The sequence below is a fragment of the Salmo salar genome, chromosome ssa29 (assembly GCF_905237065.1).
Source record: "Salmo salar chromosome ssa29, Ssal_v3.1, whole genome shotgun sequence".
In the NCBI taxonomy this organism is placed as follows: Eukaryota; Metazoa; Chordata; class Actinopteri; order Salmoniformes; family Salmonidae; genus Salmo; species Salmo salar.
The window spans coordinates 23753990-23776957 of NC_059470.1; the positions used below are offsets into that span (position 1 = coordinate 23753990).

General features: G+C 44.8%; 1 protein-coding gene across 1 annotated transcript in view; it reads right to left on the minus strand.

The window, feature by feature from the left end:
- The window catches only part of LOC106590429 (histone-lysine N-methyltransferase 2C), a 235249-nt gene that overhangs the window by 111389 nt on the left and 100892 nt on the right, over positions 1–22968 (minus strand). Inside the window, exons 12-13 of the mRNA XM_014181457.2 lie at positions 5321–6787; positions 3577–4586 (exon numbers count right to left, since the gene is read on the minus strand). Coding sequence (XP_014036932.2) covers positions 3577–4586; positions 5321–6787 — 2477 coding nt within the window. The remainder of the gene's footprint in view (positions 1–3576; positions 4587–5320; positions 6788–22968) is intronic.

Sequence of the window (22968 nt, forward strand, 5' to 3'; positions counted from 1 at the left end):
AGAACTCACACAGGCAGGCAAGCAAGCAGGCACACACTACACATAGGAAATCCCAGCTGATCCTAGCGATGGAAGCAAACCCTGCAAATGATCCTGTACTGGAAACAGTAATCCTCCTGAGATAAGAGATAAAAAACTAAAAGAAGAAAAAGAAGTATGGACTAAAACTTCAGCTCAGCAACTTCTGTATTGATGTGACAGACACGCACACACACAAAATCTACTATTAAAATAAGTATTGCACATGTTCGCCCAAAGTCGAAGCAAGGTGACATCTTTTGTATGCGAGTACTTACAGATGCATCCTAAAAATAAAAATTATATATCCAAAACAAATCCAAGTAAAAAACAAACATTGACCTCTATACTTAAAAATAAATAAATCAAAAGGTAAACATCATTCAAGGCTTTCCAGTTCTGAGTCTATGGCTGTCTATTGGGCTTAGATATACCGAGTAGCCAAGTTGAATTTCCCCTTCTGACAGTTTTGGCTGGCCTTAAAAAGAGGTGTCCTCCCTCTTCCCTCAGCTTGGTGGAAATGGGTTTGTGTCGTGCTTCACGCCTCAATGAGTTTCTATACGAATTAAAACACCTCCAAAAAAGACTCCATTATGTGGTGTCCCCCCTCCTCCTCCTCCCCAGCATCAAACCCTTGGCACAGACCTCAGCCCTCGCTACTCCCTCCCCAACGGCTCTGCGTTATACTCAGCTATGTGAACGAGAGAGTGATAGATAAAGAGAGAAAGAGGAAGTGCGAAAAAGACAGAGAGCAAGAGAAGGAGAGAGGGGGAGGGAAAAAAAGAGATAGCAAAAGAGAGCAAGGAAGAGCGAGATAGTGAGCGAAAGAGCAAGAAAGAAAGCAAGAGGGAGAGAGAAAGCAGCCAGAGCCTCTCAACATTAATTAATACACACTCCACACTGGCACTAAACTGAGCAACAAGAGGGAATGGGAAAGGAGGGAATATAATTACAGAGAGAGAGGATACGAGTTGTGGATCAGCCGGAGGACCAGAACTCCCACCACAGCAGAGCAGTCTTTGGATAAAGCTACAGACCTAGTTGAACAGCTACAGAAAGTCCTGAAGAACTACAGACCTGCTAGAATAGCTACAGACCTGCTAGAAGAACTGAAGGTTTGTTATAATGGCTACAGACCTACTAGAACAACATACCTGCTAGAATACCTACAGACCTGCTAGAACACCTACAGACCTGCTAGAACACCTACAGACCTGCTAGAACACCTACAGACCTGCTAGAACACCTACAGACCTGCTAGAATACCTACAGACCTGCTAGAAGAACTAAAGGTTTGTTATAATGGCTACAGACCTACTAGAACAACATACCTGCTAGAATACCTACAGACCTGCTAGAAGAACTAAAGGTTTGTTATAATGGCTACAGACCTACTAGAACAACATACCTGCTAGAATACCTACAGACCTGCTAGAATACCTACAGACCTGCTAGAAGAACTAAAGGTTTGTTATAATGGCTACAGACCTACTAGAACAACATACCTGCTAGAATACCTACAGACCTGCTAGAAGAACTAAAGGTTTGTTATAATGGCTACAGACCTACTAGAACAACATACCTGCTAGAATACCTACAGACCTGCTAGAATACCTACAGACCTGCTAGAAGAACTAAAGGTTTGTTATAATGGCTACAGACCTACTAAAACTACAGTTGAAGTGGGAAGTTTACATACACCTGAGCCAAATACATTTAAACTCAGTTTTTCCACAATTCCGGACATTTAATCCTATTAAAAATGCCCCGTCTTAGGTCAGTTAGGATCACCACTTTAGTTTAAGAATGTGAAACGTTAGAATAATAGTAGTGAGGATGATTTATTTCAGCTTTTATTTCTTTCATCACATTCCTAGTGGGTCAGAAGTTTACATACACTCAATTAGTATTTGGTAGCATTGCCTTTAAATTGTTTAACTTGGGTCAAACGTTTTGGGTAGCCTTCCACAAGCTTCCCACAGTAAGTTGAGTCAGGTTTCTAGGCCTCCCTGCTCGCACACGCTTTTTCAGTTCTGCCCACAAATGTTCTATGGGTTTGAGGTCAGGGCTTTGTGATGGCCACTCCAATAGCTTGACTTTGTTGTCCTTAAGCCATTTTGCAACATCTTTGGAAGTATGCTTGGGGTTATTGTCCATTTAGAAGATCTATTTGCGACCAAGCTTTAAATTCCTACCATTGAGTTTGAAGGTAGGCCTTGAAATACATCCACTGGTAAACCTCCAATTGATTCAAGGGATGTAAATTAGCCTATCAGAAGCTTCTAAAGCCATGACTTCATTATCTGGAATTTTCCAAGCTGTTTAAAGGCACAGTCAACTTAGTGTATGTAAACTTCTGACCCACTGGAATTGTGAATTAGAAGTGAATTAGAAGTGAAATAATCTGTCTGTAAACAATTGTTGGAAAAATTACTTGTGTAATCACAAAGTAGAGCTCCTAACCGACTTGCCAAAAGTATAGTTTGTTAACAAGACATTTGTGGAGTGGTTGAAAAACGAGTTTTAATGACTCCAACCTAAGTGTATGTAAACTTCCGACTTCAACTGTACATACCTGCTAGAATAACTACAGACCTGCTAGAAGAACTAAAGGTTTGTTATAATGGCTACAGACCTACTAGAACACCTACAGACCTGCTAGAATACCTACAGACCTGCTAGAATAACTACAGACCTGCTAGAATAACTAAAGGTTTGTTATAATGGCTACAGACCTACTAGAACACCTACAGACCTGCTAGAACACCTACAGACCTGCTAGAATAACTACAGACCTGCTAGAACACCTACAGACCTGCTAGAATAACTACAGACCTGCTAGAAGAACTAAAGGTTTGTTATAATGGCTACAGACCTACTAGAACACCTACAGACCTGCTAGAATAGCTACAGACCTGCTAGAAGAACTACAGACCTGCTAGAAGAACTACATACCTGCTAGAAGAACTAAAGGTTTGTTATAATGGCTACAGACCTACTAGAACACCTACAGACCTGCTAGAACACCTACAGACCAGCTAGAAGAACTACAGGTTTGTTATAATGGCTACAGACCTACTAGAACACCTACAGACCTGCTAGAAGAACTACAGACCTGCTAGAATACCTACAGGTTTGTTATAATGGCTACAGACCTACTAGAACACCTACAGACCTGCTAGAAGAACTACAGACCTGCTAGAATACCTACAGACCTGCTAGAATAGCTACAGACCAGCTAGAATAGCTACAGACCAGCTAGAAGAACTACAGACCTGCTAGAAGAACAATAAACCTGCGAGAAGAACAACAGGTTTGTTATAATGGCTACAGACCTACTAGAACACCTACAGACCTACTAGAACACCTACAGACCTGCTAGAATAGCTACAGACCAGCTAGAAGAACTCCAGACCTGCTAGAAGAACTCCAGACCTGCTAGAATAACTACAGGTTTGTTATAATGGCTACAGACTAGTGGAGCTTCCAATCCAGTTTTGGGAAAGAAACCTTCCTTTAAAAAACGAGAGACAGAAACAAATAGATGAACAGCCTTACCTGCTTCACCCTTGGTCTCCCAGGGGAGAACTTCCTCTTGGAGATGGCAGGCTTCCCCATGCCAATCTTGGGAGTTAGGGGGAAAAAGGTTGTGGTGGTGGGAGGCACACAAGCACTATATCCAGAATGAGGTTGGGTCTGTGGTGGAGCAGCCTGGGCCTGGATTTGGACCTGAGCCCAAGGAGGGCTGGCCTCCCTGGGGAAGGACTCTGTAGGGACGAGGGACTGGTTCAGCATGAGCGAGAGCTCGGAAGACATTTCAGGGGAAGCCTTCGGGGCTTTGGCCTCTCCCCTCAGTGAGCTGAAGTCCGAGAGGCTGCGGTTGCTGGCGGGCATGATATCCATTTCTACCGTAGTATCCATGTCTACGGGGCTCTCCATTTCAGGAAGTTCAGCCATGGGACTAAGCTCCTTTTCTCTGATTGTGTCCTCTGCAATGGGCAATACATTTGGAAGCAACACCTCCCCCTCATCCAAAACAATTGGAGGCAAATCCTCCCCCTTGTCCAAAATACTTGGAGGCAACTCCTCGTCCTCTAACTCCTGCAACTTCTCCTCAACCTCCTTTTCTGCAACTGCATCCTGCACCTCCTGCATGGGTTCCATAACATTCTGCTTAACAGTGGTCTCCATTGCAGCCAATTCCAAAGTCTTCATTTCTACAGGTGCAACTTCCATAGGCTCCTCCTCCTCCACAGGAGCCTCTCCGGTAGTCTCCTCCAAAGGCTCATGAGCTATTTCTTTGGTGGACGTGGCTAAAGTGGTTTTTGAGTCCTCCGATTTGGTTTCCTCCCCCTCTACATCGCAGGGCAAAGCCTCCTCGGGCGCCGCACCTTTTCCCGTTTGTAAAGAGTCTGATATTTCCACTTCCTGTTGGAAATCATCCACGGGTGAGGCGGGACTCTGGGAGGCGAGCGGTGACACGTCCGCCAGAGTTCCAGACCTCTGGGGAGACTCCCGGCCCTCCGTCAGGGTAACGGTCACCTGAATCTCCTGCGCCAGTTCAACACCTGGAACAGAGAAAGCCAATCAAATAAGAGCATAACCTTGTTTGTTTTTATCATGATTCAAGCTTTATTGAATGGATGTTGTGCTGATCTTTTTCCAAAGTCACACCTAAAGCAAGTGGAGAGTTAGTGGTTGGGGGGAAGTTATAGTTAGACATTGTGATTTTAAAGCACACACAAGTGCTCCAAAACATCAGGAACACCTGCTCTTTCCATGACAGACTGACCAGGTGAATCCTGGTGAAAGCTATGAAATGTTATTGATGTCACTTTTTAAATCGACTTCAATCAGTGTAGATGAAGAGGAGGAGACAGGTTAAAGTATTATTCTTAAACCTTGAGGCAATTGAGACATGGATTGTGTATGAGTGCCATTCAGAGGGTGAATGGACAAGACAAAAAATGTAGGTGCCTTTGAATGGGGTATGGTAGTAGGTGCCAGGCGCACCGGTTTGAGTGTGTCAAGAACTGCAAAGCTGCAGGGTTTTTCACGCTAAGAGGTTTCCCATGTGTATCAAGAATGGTCCACCACCCAAAGGACATCCAGCCAACTTGACTGTGGGAAGCATTGGGGTCAACACGGGCCAGCATCCCTGTGGAACACTTGACACATTGTAGAGTGCACGCCCCAACGCATTTATGCTGTTCTGAGAGCAAAAGGGAGTGCAACTCAATATTACGAAGGTGTTCCTAATATTTTGTACACTCAGTGTATTACATGGTTTTCTACACTGTACCTGATGGAGACACTTTAGGCTCCTTTAGAGGGCCTGGACGCGCCTCCTCCTCCTCCTCCAGCCGAGGGCCAGGACGCGCCGCCGCCGCCTCCTCCTCCTCCTCCTCCAGCCGAGGGCCTGGACGCACCTCCTCCTCCTCCAGCCGCGGGCCTGGAGGCGCCGCCGCCTCCTCCTCCAGCCGAGGGCCTGGGCGCGCCGCCTCCTCCTCCTCCAGCCGAGGGCCTGGGCGCGCCGCCTCCTCCTCCTCCAGCCGAGGGCCTGGGCGCGCCGCCTCCTCCTCCTCCAGCCGAGGGCCTGGACGCGCCTCTTCCTCCTCCTCCAGCCGAGGGCCTGGGCGCGCCTCTTCCTCCTCCTCCAGCCGAGGGCCTGGGCGCGCCTCTTCCTCCTCCTCCAGCCGAGGGCCTGGGCGCGCCTCTTCCTCCTCCTCCAGCCGAGGGCCTGGGCGCGCCTCTTCCTCCTCCTCCAGCCGAGGGCCTGGGCGCGCCTCCTCCTCCTCCTCCTCCAGCCGAGGGCCTGGACGCGCCTCCTCCTCCTCCAGCCGAGGGCCTGGACGCGCCTCCTCCTCCTCCTCCAGACGAGGGCCTGGACGCGCCTCCTCCTCCTCCTCCTCCTCCTCCTCCTCCTCCAGCCGAGGGCTTGGACGCGCCTCCTCCTCCTCCTCCAGCCGAGGGCTTGGACGCGCCGCCTCCTCCTCCTCCTCCAGCCAAGGGCTTGGACGCGCCGCCTCCTCCTCCAGCCGAGGGCTTGGACGCGCCGCCTCCTCCTCCTCCTCCAGCCGAGGGCTTGGACGCGCCGCCTCCTCCTCCTCCTCCAGCCGAGGGCTTGGACGCGCCGCCTCCTCCTCCTCCTCCAGCCGAGGGCTTGGACGCGCCGCCTCCTCCTCCTCCTCCAGCCGAGGGCTTGGACGCGCCGCCTCCTCCTCCAGCCGAGGGCTTGGACGCGCCGCCTCCTCCTCCAGCCGAGGGCTTGGACGCGCCGCCTCCTCCTCCTCCTCCTCCAGCCGAGGGCTTGGACGCGCCGCCTCCTCCTCCTCCTCCAGCCGAGGGCTTGGACGCGCCGCCTCCTCCTCCTCCAGCCGAGGGCTTGGACGCGCCGCCTCCTCCTCCTCCAGCCGAGGGCTTGGACGCGCCGCCTCCTCCTCCTCCAGCCGAGGGCTTGGACGCGCCGCCTCCTCCTCCTCCAGCCGAGGGCTTGGACGCGCCGCCTCCTCCTCCTCCAGCCGAGGGCTTGGACGCGCCGCCTCCTCCTCCTCCAGCCGAGGGCTTGGACGCGCCGCCTCCTCCTCCTCCAGCCGAGGGCTTGGACGCGCCGCCTCCTCCTCCTCCTGCCGAGGGCTTGGACGCGCCGCCACCTCCTCCTCCAGCCGAGGGCTTGGACGCGCCGCCTCCTCCTCCTCCAGCCGAGGGCTTGGACGCGCCGCCTCCTCCTCCAGTGACACCTCCTCCTCCACCACAGCCATGAAGACATCTGGAAGACAGGAAATAAAAACTAAAAGTCACAATTTGATTGAGAGCTTTGCTTCTCTCACAAAACAACTAGGCTTCCATCCAAATCTCACTGAAAATAACTGAAAAATTGGCCATCTGTTATGAGAGTAAAATTTGGTCCTATTGAAAATCTGGCCATGAGACAAAGGAATAGATGAGAATGCTATTCATTTCCAAAAGGTATTAGTACTTTGGCCACCATCAAAAGGTATTTCTCATTACAAAAAGCCCCCGTTTTGACTGTAGCACAATGGGAAATTGAGTCCCCACTCAACAATTCACAGCCCTTCCAATTAGGCTCTAATCTCAAGTTAATTAGGGAACGTCTTCCTCCAAGGTACTGCAACTCCCCGCCCTCCCCATCCCAAAGCCCAAACCCCAGCTGGTTCAATAACTCAATACCTAGTGTTCCCTCTATAAACATTGCCTAATTTAATTGACAATTCTCAGTTTGATCCAAGTCCTCCCTGATGACAGTCATGCAATACTCCACATTGCATCATGATATAGCAGTGATACAGGACTACATTGTAGTATTTACATTAACTCCATCCACTATAGGAAGACTTGGTAATTGTTTAATAAGCAAGGGATGTGTGAAATGAAATATTAACATGATAAGCTTCATTTCAAGACTCACTGCATCTACTATCTAGGTCTACATCAACGCAAAAAATACTACTGGGGTAAAGTGCCCATCAGTTTCTTTCCATTTTCCGAAACAATCTAGTTCAGTTCCCCTGCAACGACCTTTCACCCTCAACTCTCCATTTCTGTCTCTTCTCCTTCCATCTTCACCCCCTCTCTCCCCCTTTCTTCCTCTGCTCTCCTCCTCGCATTGGAGGAGCAGAAGCACATGCAGTAAAACCCAAAGAGGGAGGAGTCACCATGACAACCCCCGTTTACAAGGACCCACTCTTGTTAGAACACCAAGGCGATGGTTTCAGGCAGAAAATAAAAATCCCAGCGAATCGGGTGAGAGAGAGAGATGAGAGGAGTTTGAACAATCCCACTGTGTTAGGCCTGCAATGAAAGTCTTAGGCTTTGCATTGCGGCTTTGCATGGCACCCCCACAACAGCACAGTGCAGATAAACTCATGTCGAAACAGAGCTCAAGATTTCTTTGAAAGCAAACTAAATAGGGTTTACAGTGAAATGGATGGGGGGGACAGAACATCGGAGGGGAGTCATGAAATGCAAAGTTAAATAATCTGTAACTGAGGCCTCAGAGGACCCACCTGGTACTCTAGCACTACCACACCTCAATGGGAGGTTTAGATAGGCGCGGATCTACAGCAACGTTCCCTCTAAGCTGCACGCGGGCGCGCAGCTCCCTGGGAATGCTGCACAGAGGAAATATGAACCCAAGCAGAGAGATTGAACTTCAAGAGTTTTCTCCCTTGGTTAACACTATCAACGATTCCCTTAACTGTGGGATTTGTGATCGAACCAACGCATTAGCCACTTTCAATGCAACATACCAAAACAAAACAAACCATACAAGACTTAGTATGCAAAACTAACTCTGCAAGAGATTTTGTTGTAGGCAGAACGCATCTAAGTAGGATTCCATTGCATTGACAGGCACGACTCAGGCCCGTACACAGACTGGTGCACCATAACCAATAAGAGCTACAGCAAATAGACCATTGCCATATATGGATCTGTGCCATTGACTTTGAACTGGACTGTGTTTACAGCATGAGTGGTGCGAGTAAATGCGCTTGTTTTGAGATCAAAGTGAGAGCTACATGTAGCCATGTGTGCACATTTGTTCATATCCTTTGCTATTTTGTTAGTTATTAGCCCAGTTAAAGATCATTTGTAGTCAGCAAAGGGGGAGTGCTCTTGTGAGTCAGGCAAAGAGCTTTTTTTGTCTTTAAGGGGCAGTGTTGTATTTTGAGACAGGCTTGAATAAGCTAAGTAGCCAATAGGCAGAGGGTAGCATGATTTGTGTGATTCTCTGTAATAAATGGTATGGGAATAATGATGCATTTTATTTTGTAAAGTGGTTTCTTGCATCAAATGCCACAACATTTTCAGTCACATCCTTGTCTGAAGGACAAGTGGATAAACAGGTTCATGTCAAGTAAGGCTGTTACGGTGACCGTATTACCGCCACACCAGCGGTCTCGAGTCATGACGGCAGTCAAATTCCATGTGTCCGTTTAGTCACGGTAATTAGGCTTATCCAAGCTCTAATGCTGCTGATGGTCATTAGCAGCCTACCAAACTTGCCTGGTACTCAGCAGTCGATTGTCCCTCTAATCACGCCGACATCAATGCAAATGCAAATCAAAATTCGAATTAAACACTTCATGAGAGCCCATGAGCTCATGTTGCGCAATATTTCTATAGGCTATGCAATTGCGTGAGAAAACAGAGTGATGGCCTCTATTAAAAAGTGGATCCAGCAGATTTCTATAGGCTAGGCCTACAATATTTATTTTTCAATTTAAACAGATTGCTGATCTTTAAAACAGGCGTACAGCCTACCTGGCTGGCATGAAAATGAACCATGGGAAAAGCGTCCTCTATTCGCTATTTAAGTGCATAGATGACAGGGTTGGGAAGGTTACTTTCTAAATGTAATCCATTACAGTTACCTGTCCAAAATTGTAATCAGTAAAGTAACTTTGGGATTGCCCAAACTCTGTAATGTAATCAGATTACATTCTGTTACTTTTAGATTACTTCCCCTTAAGAGGCATTAGAAGAAGACAAAAATGTATGTTACCAGTTGAACATCTATTGCAGGATAAATCAATGTTAAAGTTTACATAGCTGGCCACACATGGATGTAAATGGGTTGGTTATGTAGGCTTTATGGGTTGGTTATGTAGCCTTCTACTAACCCATCGCTTTCTACTACATATAATAATACGATTAAATTATATCTTTACATTAACAACCAATGTCCATCAGAATTCCAGTCATTCCAATGAATGTTATACCCCTTGACCTTCAAGAATAGGACTTGGAAATATGGACGTATAGATTAGCCAAATTGTTTTACCGGAGCAAAACCCCAAAACTAAGGACTAATTAGCCAGCCCTACTCTGTTGTTAACGGTTTTGACGTCATGAGGACTTTTTGGGCTCATTGATTCGAGTTGAAAAATAAATGCTGCGCTCATGGAATGGCATGCTTTCTGCACAACTGAAAAGTGATATTTACATGTGGAAAATGAATGCCATATGCTGCATTTACTATAGGCCTATTTACCTTTTTGTTAGTGACACATTGATATCTTGAAATATGAAGCTGTTTAAAAGGCAAATCTACAGATAAAACAATAACAAAACGGGCACCCCGCCTCTGTTTTGGTAAAACGCTGAGGGATGGGCATTTAGAAATGTAACCACCCTCAGATTAACAGACAGAGCTATGGATGCAAGGACTGACAATCCATTACATAAAAGTATTGTTTTAACTATGTTATGAGGCTATACAGTGTTTGTTTACATTTACAATGTTTAAAAAAATATCGGAGATAAACAAGCATATATTTTGGGTTCTCATGGAATGTGACAGTTGAACTAAGCTCACGAGGCATTTACAAGTTAAATTCTTCAAGAATCAATGGACAGATATACAAGTCCAAAAATGGATGTACAGTTGAAGTCGGAAGTGTACATACACCTTAGCCAAATACATTTAAACTCCGTTGTTCACAATTTCTGATATTTAATCCTAGTAAAAATTCCCTATCTTAGGTCAGTTAGGATCACCACTTTATTTTAAGAATATGAAATGTCAGAATAATAGTAGAGAGAATGATTCATTTCAGCTTTTATTTCTTTCATCACATTCCCAGTGGGTCAGAAGTTTACATACACTCAATTAGTATTTGGTAGCATTGCCTTTAAATTGTTTAACTTGGGTCAAACGTTTTGGGTAGCATTCCACAAGATTCTCACAATAAGTTGGGCGAATTTTGGCCCATTCCTCCTGACAGAGCTGGTGTAACTGAGTCAGGTTTGTAGGCCTCCTTGCTCGCACATGCTTTTTTTCCAGTTCTGACAACACATTTTCTATAGGATTGAGGTCAGGGCTTTGTGATGGCCACTCCAATACATTGACTCTGTTGTTCTTAAGCTATTTTGCCACAACTTTGGAAGTATGCTTGGGGTCATTCTCCATTTGGAAGACCCATTTGGCGACCAAGCTTTAAATTCCTGACTGATGTCTTGAGATGTTGCTTCAATATATCCACATCATTTTCTTTCCTCATGATGCCATCTATTTTGTGAAGTGCACTAGTCCCTCCTGCAGCAAAGCACCCCCACAACATGATGCTGCCACCCCCGTGGTTCACAGTTGGGATGGTGTTCTTCGGCTTGCAAGCCTCCCCCTTTTTCTTCCAAACATAACGATGGTCATTATGGCCAAACAGTTATATTTTTGTTTCATCAGACCACAGGACATTTCTCCAAAAAGTGCGATCATTGTCTCCATGTGCAGTTGCAAACCGTAGTCTGGCTTTTTTATGGCGGTTTTGGAGCAGTGGCTTCTTTCTTGCTGAGCGGCCTTTTAGGTTATATCGATATAGGACTCGTTCCACTGTGGATATAGATACTTTTGTACCTGTTTCCTCCAGCATCTTCACAAGGTCCTTTGCTGTTGTTCTGGGATTGATTTGCACTTTTCGCACCAAAGTACGTTCATCTCTAGGAGACAGAACACGTCTCCTTCCCGAGCAGTATGATGGCTGCGTGGTCCCATGGTGTTTGTACTTGCGTACTATTGTTTGTACAGATGAACATGGTACCTTCAGGCGTTTGGAAATTGCTCCCAAGGATGAACCAGACTTCGGATGCCGACAGTAGTCGCACCATTGGAAGACATAGCTTGGACTGTAACCTACAAAAGCCTATTCCTGATCTTTTCCAGCGATCCATCAAACACATTTGGTGTATCATCATAGTGGTCTCTGACTTGCGGTCAGACTCGCTCAGGTGGAACAAACTTAAACTTCCGCCTTTTTTCAATGCTGATTTTGTTCCTGCTGCCCGTTTCGAGACAGGGGCATGACAGTGGCCCATTCTAAAGTAAAACACATTTCACACATATATTATTTAGTATATGTAAAGACAAGATTAAATCAAATATAGTGTGATGGGTGACAATATTAGCCTATCACTTGTGAATTATATATTAATCACATGTGAATGGTTTGTATCACAACTAAAGTCGACAAATAACTTCTTAAAATGAAGCACATTAATCCGCTTTACAACAGGTGCAGAGCCTAACTGGCATACACTCAGCGCGTGAGTTAATTTTGGGGAAGATCATTTTTCACCATAAAAATGCACCTCCATAATAAAAGCATTACATGCATAATCACATTTGTGTTGGTGTTTTCCTGCTAATGGAACATTCGCGCATATGGCCTACTGCCGTATGTGCATTGCTGTGCTTTTTATGTTAAGAAATAGCCTAATAGCTTATCAACATTTCAAGCTAAACGTTCCCATCTGTTGCGTAAGTCGCATTGCTTACAACAGGGTTTTTGATGCTAATGTTTGTATTAATTTGGGATCTATCGCATCCCACAACTGTCCCAGACTTTGTTTGGAATATTTATTTATCGCACAGAATAGGTCAACTTTGTACTATGGGGGATAGTAGATTGACATAGGCTAGAGCTTTTGCTGTTCGTTAGGCTTACTCATCTTGTTGGTGGACAGTTCTTCCAAAAACTTCAATATGCGCCATGGCATTGGATAAGGACATGCATAGTTGATTCCCCAATGTTTAGCCTGTGAGAAAGACCCGATCACGTGATAGAGGCATGTGAGTGAGCGGTGCTTTGGCACGGGAATTATAATTATTAGATTCAATTCGAGGCATTATCAAGTGCTTGTCAAATTGTGAATGAGAGACTGATGAAATAGAATACATTTTCTTCATATCATGAATCTTTACACCAGTCCACAATAAATCCATGATTTATTTTAATGGTGTAGGCTATATTACATGAATTTATTAGACTTTTTAAAATGTAGATGTTCCAAAGGTCTGTAACAGTGGCTTGTAGGCTGTGCGTGGAAGCCAGGAGATGTGTTTATGTTCATTAACGGTCAATTACCGTGAGACCAGCTGTTATGTGCTTGACAATCACCGGCTGACAAACTGTCATGACCGCCACAGCCCTAATGTCAAGCCCTGCATGTTTTTTTTCTCTCGAAAGCCTCATGGAATGTTGGCCTTTTTCCATGTTAAAATGTTATAGGATGCATTTTCTCCATTGTTTTTGATGGTAGACCACTCTGGTAGGCCTACATTATGATCAAACAGCCACAGTAGCCTACTTGACCCCTGTTAAAATGAACTTAAAGTGGGTACAGCCTCAGTGCTCACAGTAAACGCTCAGTCGAAGTTGCACAGAATTTTCACAATGTTCAAGTTTGCGCTCAGCAGACCTGATATTTAGCTCAGTGACAAAAAAAATGAGGGAACATTGCATATACATGCCTGAAAATGTTGCTGTGACACCTCAACATTTTATTTACGAGCAAACTTATCTACCAGGAAAATTAAGAATTCTATCTTTAATATCTCAAATATTTTTCATAGTGCCCATACATTTCTTTGTGTGCGCCAATTTTTTTTTACTTAGGCGCACACATGCTCCTTGTAAAAAAGGAAAACTCATGAGTTCATAGGTTTACTGGTAAAATGCACAACAGGGAACTTCAGGGGTACTCCAGGCAGAGCAAATTTCAGTTGGTGGTAGAGAAACCAAAAAAGGTTGGGAACCACTGTTGCAGAGGCAGAAAGATGTGTGTGTGTGTGTGTGTGTGTGTGTGTGTGTGTGAGAGTGTGAGTGAGTGAGTGAGTGAGTGAGTGAGTGAGTGAGTGAGTGAGTGAGTGAGTGAGTGAGTGAGTGAGTGAGTGAGTGAGTGAGTGAGTGAGTGAGTGAGTGAGTGAGTGAGTGAGAGAGAGAGAGAGAGAGAGAAAGGGGGGGTGAAATGGAAAAGGCGAGGGTGAAAGCAAGAGGACAGACAGAGGGGGAGAGATGGAGAAAGTGCCTTTTTTTTATCCACTAGTGGTAAATACACCAGCATCTCTCCATCTCAGTCTCTTTGCCGCTACCACCATCTACGCTCGGCTAACACAGATGGGAGAAGAGAGCAACGAGGACAGAGCATCCCATTGGCTGAGCCCGGGGAGTTATTTTTAACTTGTGGCAGAACCGCCACTGTCTCCTGAGATGTTCCTCCCCCCTCCCCCCAAGAGAGCCGTAAATCTCAGCACCATCACAGTGCACAGACAGGCACAAGACTGGATTCCCTTCACACTTCCATTCTCCTCCATTTATCTGATTATGCTGTCAGGCTGTGTTCTCAGAGAAAAAGTGAAGAATGTTAGTTCAATGTGGGACTGCCCATATGGAAATCTATACATGTATGATTGTACGTTGCCTTGGTTAAAAGCATCTGCTAAATGGCATATATTATTTTATACTGAACAAAAATATAAAATGCAACATGCAACAATTTCAACCATTTTTCTGAGTTACAGTTCAGATAAGGAAATCAGTCAATTTAAATGAATTCATTAGGATCTATGGATTTCACATGACTTTGCAGGGGCGCAGCCATGGGTGGGCCTGGGAGGGCATAGGCCCTCCCAATTGGGAGCCAGGCCCACCCACAAGGGAATCAGAATTTGTTTTCTCACACAAAAGGGCTTTATTACAGACAGAAATACTCCTCAGTTTCATTAGCTGTCCGGGTGGCTGTTCTCAGACGATCCCGCAGTTAAAGACGCCTGAAGTGGAGGTCCTGGGCTGGCGTGGTTATATGTTGTCTCTTGTTGTGAGGCCGGTTGGACGTACTGCCAAATTCTCTAAAATGACGTTGGAGGCGGCTTGTGGTAGAAAAATTAACATTCAATTCTCTGGTAACAACTCTGGCTGGACATTCCTGCAGTTAGCATGTCAATTGCCCACACCCTCAAAACTTGAGACATCTGTGGCATTGTGTTGTGTGACAAAACTGCACATTTTTGAGTGGCCTTTTATAATAGCAATAAACGCACTATGGAGGTTTGTGGTATATGGCCAATATACCATGGCTAAGGGCTGTATCCAGGCACTCCGCATTGCATCATGCGTAAGAACAGCTCTTAGCCATGGTATATTGGCTATATACTACACTCCCTCGTGCCTTATTGCTTAATTATAGAATACAAATCTACACTTCATGACCAAAAGAATGTGGACACCTGCACGTCAAACATCTTATAAAAAATAAATGGGCATTAATATGGAGTTTGTCCCCCCTTTGCTGCTATAACAGCCTCCACAGCCTCTGTATGGACCTCGCTTTGTGCACGAGGGCACTGTCATGCTGAAACAGGAAAGGGCCTTCCCCAAACTGTTGCCACAAAGTTGGAAGCACAGAATCGTCTAGAATGTAAATTGTACGCTGTAGCAATAGGATTTCCCTTCACTGGAACTAAGAGGCCTAGCCCTAACTATGAAAAACAGCCCCAGACCAATACTCCTCCACCAAACTTTCCATTTGGCACTATGCATTCGGGCAGGTAGCATTCGCAAAACCCAAATTCGTCCATCAGACTGACAGATGGTGAAGCATGATTCATCACTCCAGAGAACATGTTTCCACTGCTCCAGAGTCCAATTGCGCATGGTGATCTTAGGCTTGTGTGCAGCTGCTCAGCCATGGCAACCCATTTCATGAAGCTCCCAACGAACGCTACATGTCTTGTGCTGACGTTGCTTCCAGAGGCAGTTTGGAACTCAGTAGTGAGTGTTGCAACCCGGGGACAGATGATTTTTACGCACTACATGCTTCAGCACTCCCATTCTGTGAGCTTGTGTGGCCTACCACTTCACGGCAGAGCCGTTGTTGCGCCTACAAGTTTCCACTTCAGAACAACAGCAGTTGACCGGGGCAGCACTAGCTGGGCAGACATTTGACAAATTGTCTTGTTGGAAAGGTAACATCCTATGACGGTGCCACGTTGAAAGTCACTCAGCTCTTCAGTGAGGCCATTCTACTGCCAATGTTTGTCTATGGAGATTGCATGGCGGCGTACTCGATTTTATACACCTGTCAGCAACGGGTGTTGCTGAAATAGAAAAATCCACCAATTTGAAGGGGTGTCCACATACTACTATATACACAGAAGTATCTATACTAGCCGTGTCTCATTGCTGCTTCGATCATACGGTTGACAGTGACACGTTGTGTTCTTTATTTACAATCAAGTTTCACCTTTGGTAAAAGTTTGTAGGAATGTAACTTTAAATACTCAACCTCTCATACAAGTCAATAGTGCTGCATTGTATTTCTGGTAGCTGCAGATGAGACTACCACTAGAATGATGTAGTTAATGAAATGCAAAGGGAGCGGTCAGTACTTGGCTCTGTGAAAAACAGGCGGTGTCCCAAATGGCACCCTATTTCCTAAATAATAATAATAGTCCCCATGCGCCCTGGTCAAAAGTAATGCACTACATAGGGAATAGGGTGCTATTTGGGACACAGCCTGCAACAAAAGGCCCTTGCTTGAATCACACCCTTGACATTGAGGCAAGAGCTCCCATTGTCTGGAGTGGTAGAGAAAAATAAAAAAAAATTTTTGAAAAAAACGGTGCTGAAGTTCCAATCACACTGAAACACACACAACATCATAGCCTCAGCTGCACTGGCTAGATAGAGAGAAAGGGTAGATGGAGAAAGCAAGAGAGAAGACTGGAGAGAGGACCGGAAGAGAAATAATAGAGCCAACAGGATATGAAGTGTGAAAAGAGGGCTTAGTCAAAACTCAGCTGACTGAGCGACCCCCCCCCCCCATCTCGTGTCTCCGCCTCTACAGAACACATCCCCGTCATCACCCAGTCCCAGGCTCTCAGCCTATATGCGCCCAAGGAGAGACCTTCTACCTCTTCTCCTACGAGCAGCACAGAAATAGAGGGCAGGGGAGGGGGAATGGGAGGGAGGAAACGAACAAGACAGAGAAATAGGTAAGGCAGACAGTCGTGAGACACAGACCGGTGCGCCATAACCAATCAGAACGGCAGTAGGCCTATATGCAAATAGACCGTTGCAATATGGATTTATGCCACTCAATTGAACTGGACTGTGTTTACAGCATGAGCAGATGTGCTTGTTTTGAGATCAAAGGAAGAGCTACATGTAGCTAGAGTGCACATTGGACCATTCTACTCGTATATTCGCCTAAATATTTTGCTGTACAACCTGACATTTTTATTTCTGCGCATCAGTGTGCCTACGAAAATTAAGGATTCAATCTTTAATATCTAAAATATTTTTCATTGTGCTGCTAAATTTTCTTTATGTGTGTCTACATTTTTCAAAATTCAGCTGGTGGTAGAGAAACCAAAAGGTTGGGAACCACTGTCATAGAGGCAGAAAAGATCTATAAACAAGATAACGAGAGACTTAAAGCTGGTACAACCTTAGTGTTCACAGTAAACGTGCACCGGAAGTTGCACAGAATTTTCACAACGCTCAACTTTGGGGTCAGCAGACCTGAAATTTGCTCAGTGCCTACATTTTTTTTAGGGAACATTGGGCCCATGCATATGCGTGCACGACACACACACTGATGTGTTTGCATACACGCATGTGCATCCCGCTTGCACACAGTAACACACTCCCTCACATCCTCCTCTTCCACACACACACACACACACACACACATTGGAGAAGGGTGATGGGGTGGCTACAGGGAGAGGAGGAGAAAGGGGGAAATCACAACAAATCCACACCGCAATTCATCTGGGTGCCAAGCGGGTTGGGAACAGGGTCCATTTTCATTAGGCCCGGTAATAACGCCTTCGAGGGAAATCAGATTGGCTTTTAGCTGGTGGGGCCGGCCCATGATAGGTCACCAGCTGGTTCTGTGAATACAGGAAGCCAGTAAATGATGCATTTCTCTCCCACCACTCGCTGCCTGGCTCAGAGAGATGGAGTGGATGGAAGGGATTCAGACAATGCTGTGTGGACCTTCCCTTTGAGTATCGGCAGAATTTAACTGCACCCTCCAAAAACACTACACAAAACCCCAAACCCAATTAGTTATTGTCCAAAAAAATTTGATCAGGCCAATTTGTTTGAGCCAAATAGTCAACAAGACTACAGCACTATTCCACAGTCAACAACAAGACTACAGCACTATTCCACATAGTCAGGTAGACAATGACCCTATTACACAGTCAACATTACTACAACACATAGTCAACAGTCAAAAAGACTACAACTATTTCCCACAGTCAACAAGAACACAACTAAGTCAAAGCTTCAGCACTGTTCCATAGTCAACACAACATGTTTACACACTAATTCAAAGACCACGACTATTCCACAGTCAACAACTAGACTACAGCATTATTCCACATAGTCAACAACTAGACTACAGCACTGTTCCACAGTCAACACAACATGTTTCCACACTAATTCAAAGACCACAACTATTCCACAGTCAACAACTAGACTACAGCATTATTCCACATAGTCAACAACTAGACTACAGCACTGTTCCACAGTCAACACAACATGTTTACACACTAATTCAAAGACCACGACTATTCCACAGTCAACAACTAGACTACAGCATTATTCCACATAGTCAACAACTAGACCACAGCACTATTCCACATAGTCAACAACTAGACTACAGCACTATCCCACAGTCAGCTAGACCACAACACTTTTCCCACAGTCAGCTAGACTACAATATTATTCCACATAGTCAACAAGACTACAACGACATTCTACATAATCAACTGGAACAGTGGTTCCCAAACTTTTTAATAGTCCCGTACACCTTAAAACATTCAACCTCCAGCTGCATACCCCCTCTAGCACCAGGGTCAGTACACTATAAAATGTTGCTTTTTGCCATCATTGTAAGCCTGCCACACACACACTATAAGAATGAGTGAGAGTTGTCACAACCCGGCTTGGGGGAAGTGATAAAGAGCTCTTATAGGACCAGGGCACAAATAATAATAATCAATCATTTTGCTCTTTATTTAGCCATCTTACATATAAAACCTTATTTGTTCATAAAAAATGGTGAATAACTCACCATAAGTTAATCAGAAGGGTGTGCTTGAAAGGATGCACATAACTCAATTTCAATGTTGGGTTGTATTGGAGAGTGTCAGTCTTAAATCATTTCACACACACAGTCTGTACCTTTCTTTTTCATGCTAGTGAGGGCCGAGAATCCACTCTCACAAAGGTACGTGGTTGCAAAGGTCATCAGTGTCTTAACAGCAAGATTTACCAAGGCAAGAAACTCTTGAGCGCTGCCAAATCCAGAAATCTGGCAGTGGCTTCTGATTAAATTCAATTTTCACAGAACCGCTTGTTGCAATTTCAATGAGGCTCTCTTGTTCAGATATCGGTAAGTGGACTGGAGGCAGGGCATGAAAGGACTAACGAATCCAGTTGTTTGTGTTGTCCGTTTCGGGAAAGTACCTGCATAATTGCGCACCCAGCTCACTCAGGTGCTTCGCTATATCACAATGTCCGTAAAAGCTTGAGTTCATTTGCACACAAAAAAAATCATACAACGATGGAAAGACCTGTGTGTTGTCCTTGTTAATTCAGACAGACAAGAGCTCCAACTTCTTAATCATAGCCTAAATTTTGTCCCGCACATTGAATATAGTTGCAGAGAGTCCCTGTAATCCTAGATTCAGATCATTCAGTTGAGAAAAAACATCTCCCAGATAGGCCAGTCGGGTGAGAAACTCGTCATCATGGAAATGGTCAGACAAGTGAAAATGAAGGTCAGTAAAGAAAACTTTAAGCTCGTCTCTCAATTTAAAAAAAACATGTCAATACTTTGCCCCTTGATAACCAGCGCACTTCTGTATGTTGTAAAAGTGTTACATGGCGCTGCCCATATCATTGCATAATGCAGAAAATATACCAGAGTTCAGGGGCCTTGCTTTAATAACAAAGTTAACCATTTTCACTGTAAGGTCCAAAACGTCTTTCAAGCTATCAGGCATTCCCTTGGCAGCAAGAGCCTCTCGGTGGATGCTGCAGTGTACCCAAGTGGCATCGGGAGCAACTGCTTGCTCACGCGTTACCACTCTACTATGTCTCCCTGGCATAGCTTTTGTGCCATCAGTACTGAAACCAACACATCTTGACCACCGATGTCACAGCTGTCCAAAACTTTCAAATATCCTCTCATGTTGTCCTGGTTTCCAGTGGTTTGCAGAAGAGGATGTCTTCCTTAATTGACCCCCCCATAAACGTAACGGACATATACCAGGAGCTGTGCCAGGCCCCCTGTCTGTTGACTCATCCAGCTGTAACACATATAATTCACTGGCTTGTATGCGAAGTATTAATTGTTTCAAACCATCTCCTGCCATGTCACTGATGCGTCATGAAACAGTGTTGTTTGATGAAGATATTGTCTGTATAGTTTTTTTGTCTGTATAGCATTGTCCCAGCCTTATCCGCGGCAGCAGGAATAATTAAGTCATCCACAATAGTATGGGGCTTGACTGCCCTAGCCACTCCGTAGCTCACCATATAAGAAGCTTCTAGCCCCTTCTTATTAATGGTTTCTGTTGCTTTTATACAGTCTTACTACTTGAAAGTAGTCTTTATTCTCGCTCAAAAAACTCCTGTGGCTTATTTTTTAAATGGTCATGTTTCGGTTCTAAATGTCTGCGCAAGAGTGAAGGTTTCCCGCGAGAGAGTAACGGTTAATGTGATTGGATGTAAGTTATTTGACTAGGCTACCTGTATTTGACATTGTGTTGTTATTTCACTGAACACTAGATGGTTTAATTTTATTTTTGGCAGTGAAACAAGGCTACTCAGGCGATAAAAAAAACTCACCCAAACGTTGGAAAATATAAATGCACTGTTTGAAAATGTGCAGATTATAATTATTTTTAATAAAATTGTTATTTGTTAAAATGTGAATCACATTTTTATTTGGCGTACCCCCGACGGCATTGCGGTTACCCCCGTTTGGGAATACCTGAACTACACAATACCCTATTACACAGTCAACAGCAACAGCACTAGTCCATAGTCGTCAACAACTAGACTACAGCACTAGTCCATAGTCGTCAACAACTAGAGTACAGCACTATTCCATAGTCGTCAACTAGACTACAACACTAGTCCATAGTCGTCAACTAGACTACAACACTAGTCCATAGTCGGCAACAACTAGACTACAGCACTAGTCCATAGTCGTCAACAACTAGACTACAGCACTAGTCCATAGTCGTCAACAACTAGACTACAGCACTAGTCCATAGTCGTCAACAACTAGACTACAGCACTAGTCCATAGTCGTCAACAACTAGACTACAGCACTAGTCCATAGTCGTCAACAACTAGACTACAGCACTAGTCCATAGTCGTCAACTAGACTACAACACTAGTCCATAGTCGTCAACAACTAGAGTACAACACTAGTCCATAGTCGTCAACAACTAGACTACAGCACTAGTCCATAGTCGTCAACAACTAGACTACAGCACTAGTCCATAGTCGTCAACAACTAGACTACAACACTAGTCCATAGTCGTCAACAACTAGACTACAACACTAGTCCATAGTCGTCAACAACTAGAGTACAGCACTAGTCCATAGTCGTCAACAACTAGACTACAGCACTAGTCCATAGTCGTCAACAACTAGACTACAGCACTAGTCCATAGTCGTCAACAACTAGACTACAGCACTAGTCCATAGTCGTCAACAACTAGACTACAACACTAGTCCATAGTCGTCAACAACTAGACTACAGCACTAGTCCATAGTCGTCAACAACTAGACTACAGCACTAGTCCATAGTCGTCAACTAGACTACAACACCAGTCCATAGTCGTCAACAACTAGACTACAGCACTAGTGCATAGTCGTCAACTAGACTACAGCACTAGTCCATAGTCGTCAACAACTAGACTACAGCACTAGTCCATAGTCGTCAACTAGACTACAACACTAGTCCATAGTCGTCAACAACTAGACTACAGCACTAGTCCATAGTTGTCAACAACTAGACTACAGCACTAGTCCATAGTCGTCAACTAGACTACAACACTAGTCCATAGTCGTCAACTAGACTACAACACTAGTCCATAGTCGTCAACTAGACTACAGCACTAGTCCATAGTCGTCAACTAGACTACAGCACTAGTCCATAGTCGTCAACTAGACTACAACACTAGTCCATAGTCGTCAACTAGACTACAGCACTAGTCCATAGTCGTCAACAACTAGACTACAGCACTAGTCCATAGTCGTCAACAACTAGACTACAGCACTAGTCCATAGTCGTCAACAACTAGACTACAGCACTAGTCCATAGTCGTCAACAACTAGACTACAGCACTAGTCCATAGTCGTCAACAACTAGACTACAGCACTAGTCCATAGTCGTCAACAACTAGACTACAGCACTAGTCCATAGTCGTCAACAACTAGACTACAGCACTAGTCCATAGTCGTCAACAACTAGACTACAGCACTAGTCCATAGTCGTCAACAACTAGACTACAGCACTAGTCCATAGTCGTCAACAACTAGAGTACAACACTAGTCCATAGTTGTCAACTAGACTACAGCACTAGTCCATAGTCGTCAACAACTAGACTACAGCACTAGTCCATAGTCGTCAACAACTAGACTACAACACTAGTCCATAGTCGTCAACAACTAGAGTACAACACTAGTCCATAGTCGTCAACAACTAGACTACAGCACTAGTCCATAGTCGTCAACAACTAGACTACAGCACTAGTCCATAGTCGTCAACAACTAGACTACAGCACTAGTCCATAGTCGTCAACAACTAGACTACAGCACTAGTCCATAGTCGTCAACAACTAGACTACAACACTAGTCCATATTCGTCAACAACTAGACTACAGCACTAGTCCATAGTCGTCAACAACTAGAGTACAACACTAGTCCATAGTCGTCAACAACTAGACTACAGCACTAGTCCATAGTCGTCAACAACTAGACTACAGCACTAGTCCATAGTCGTCAACTAGACTACAACACTAGTCCATAGTCGTCAACAACTAGAGTACAACACTAGTCCATAGTCGTCAACTAGACTACAGCACTAGTCCATAGTCGTCAACAACTAGACTACAGCACT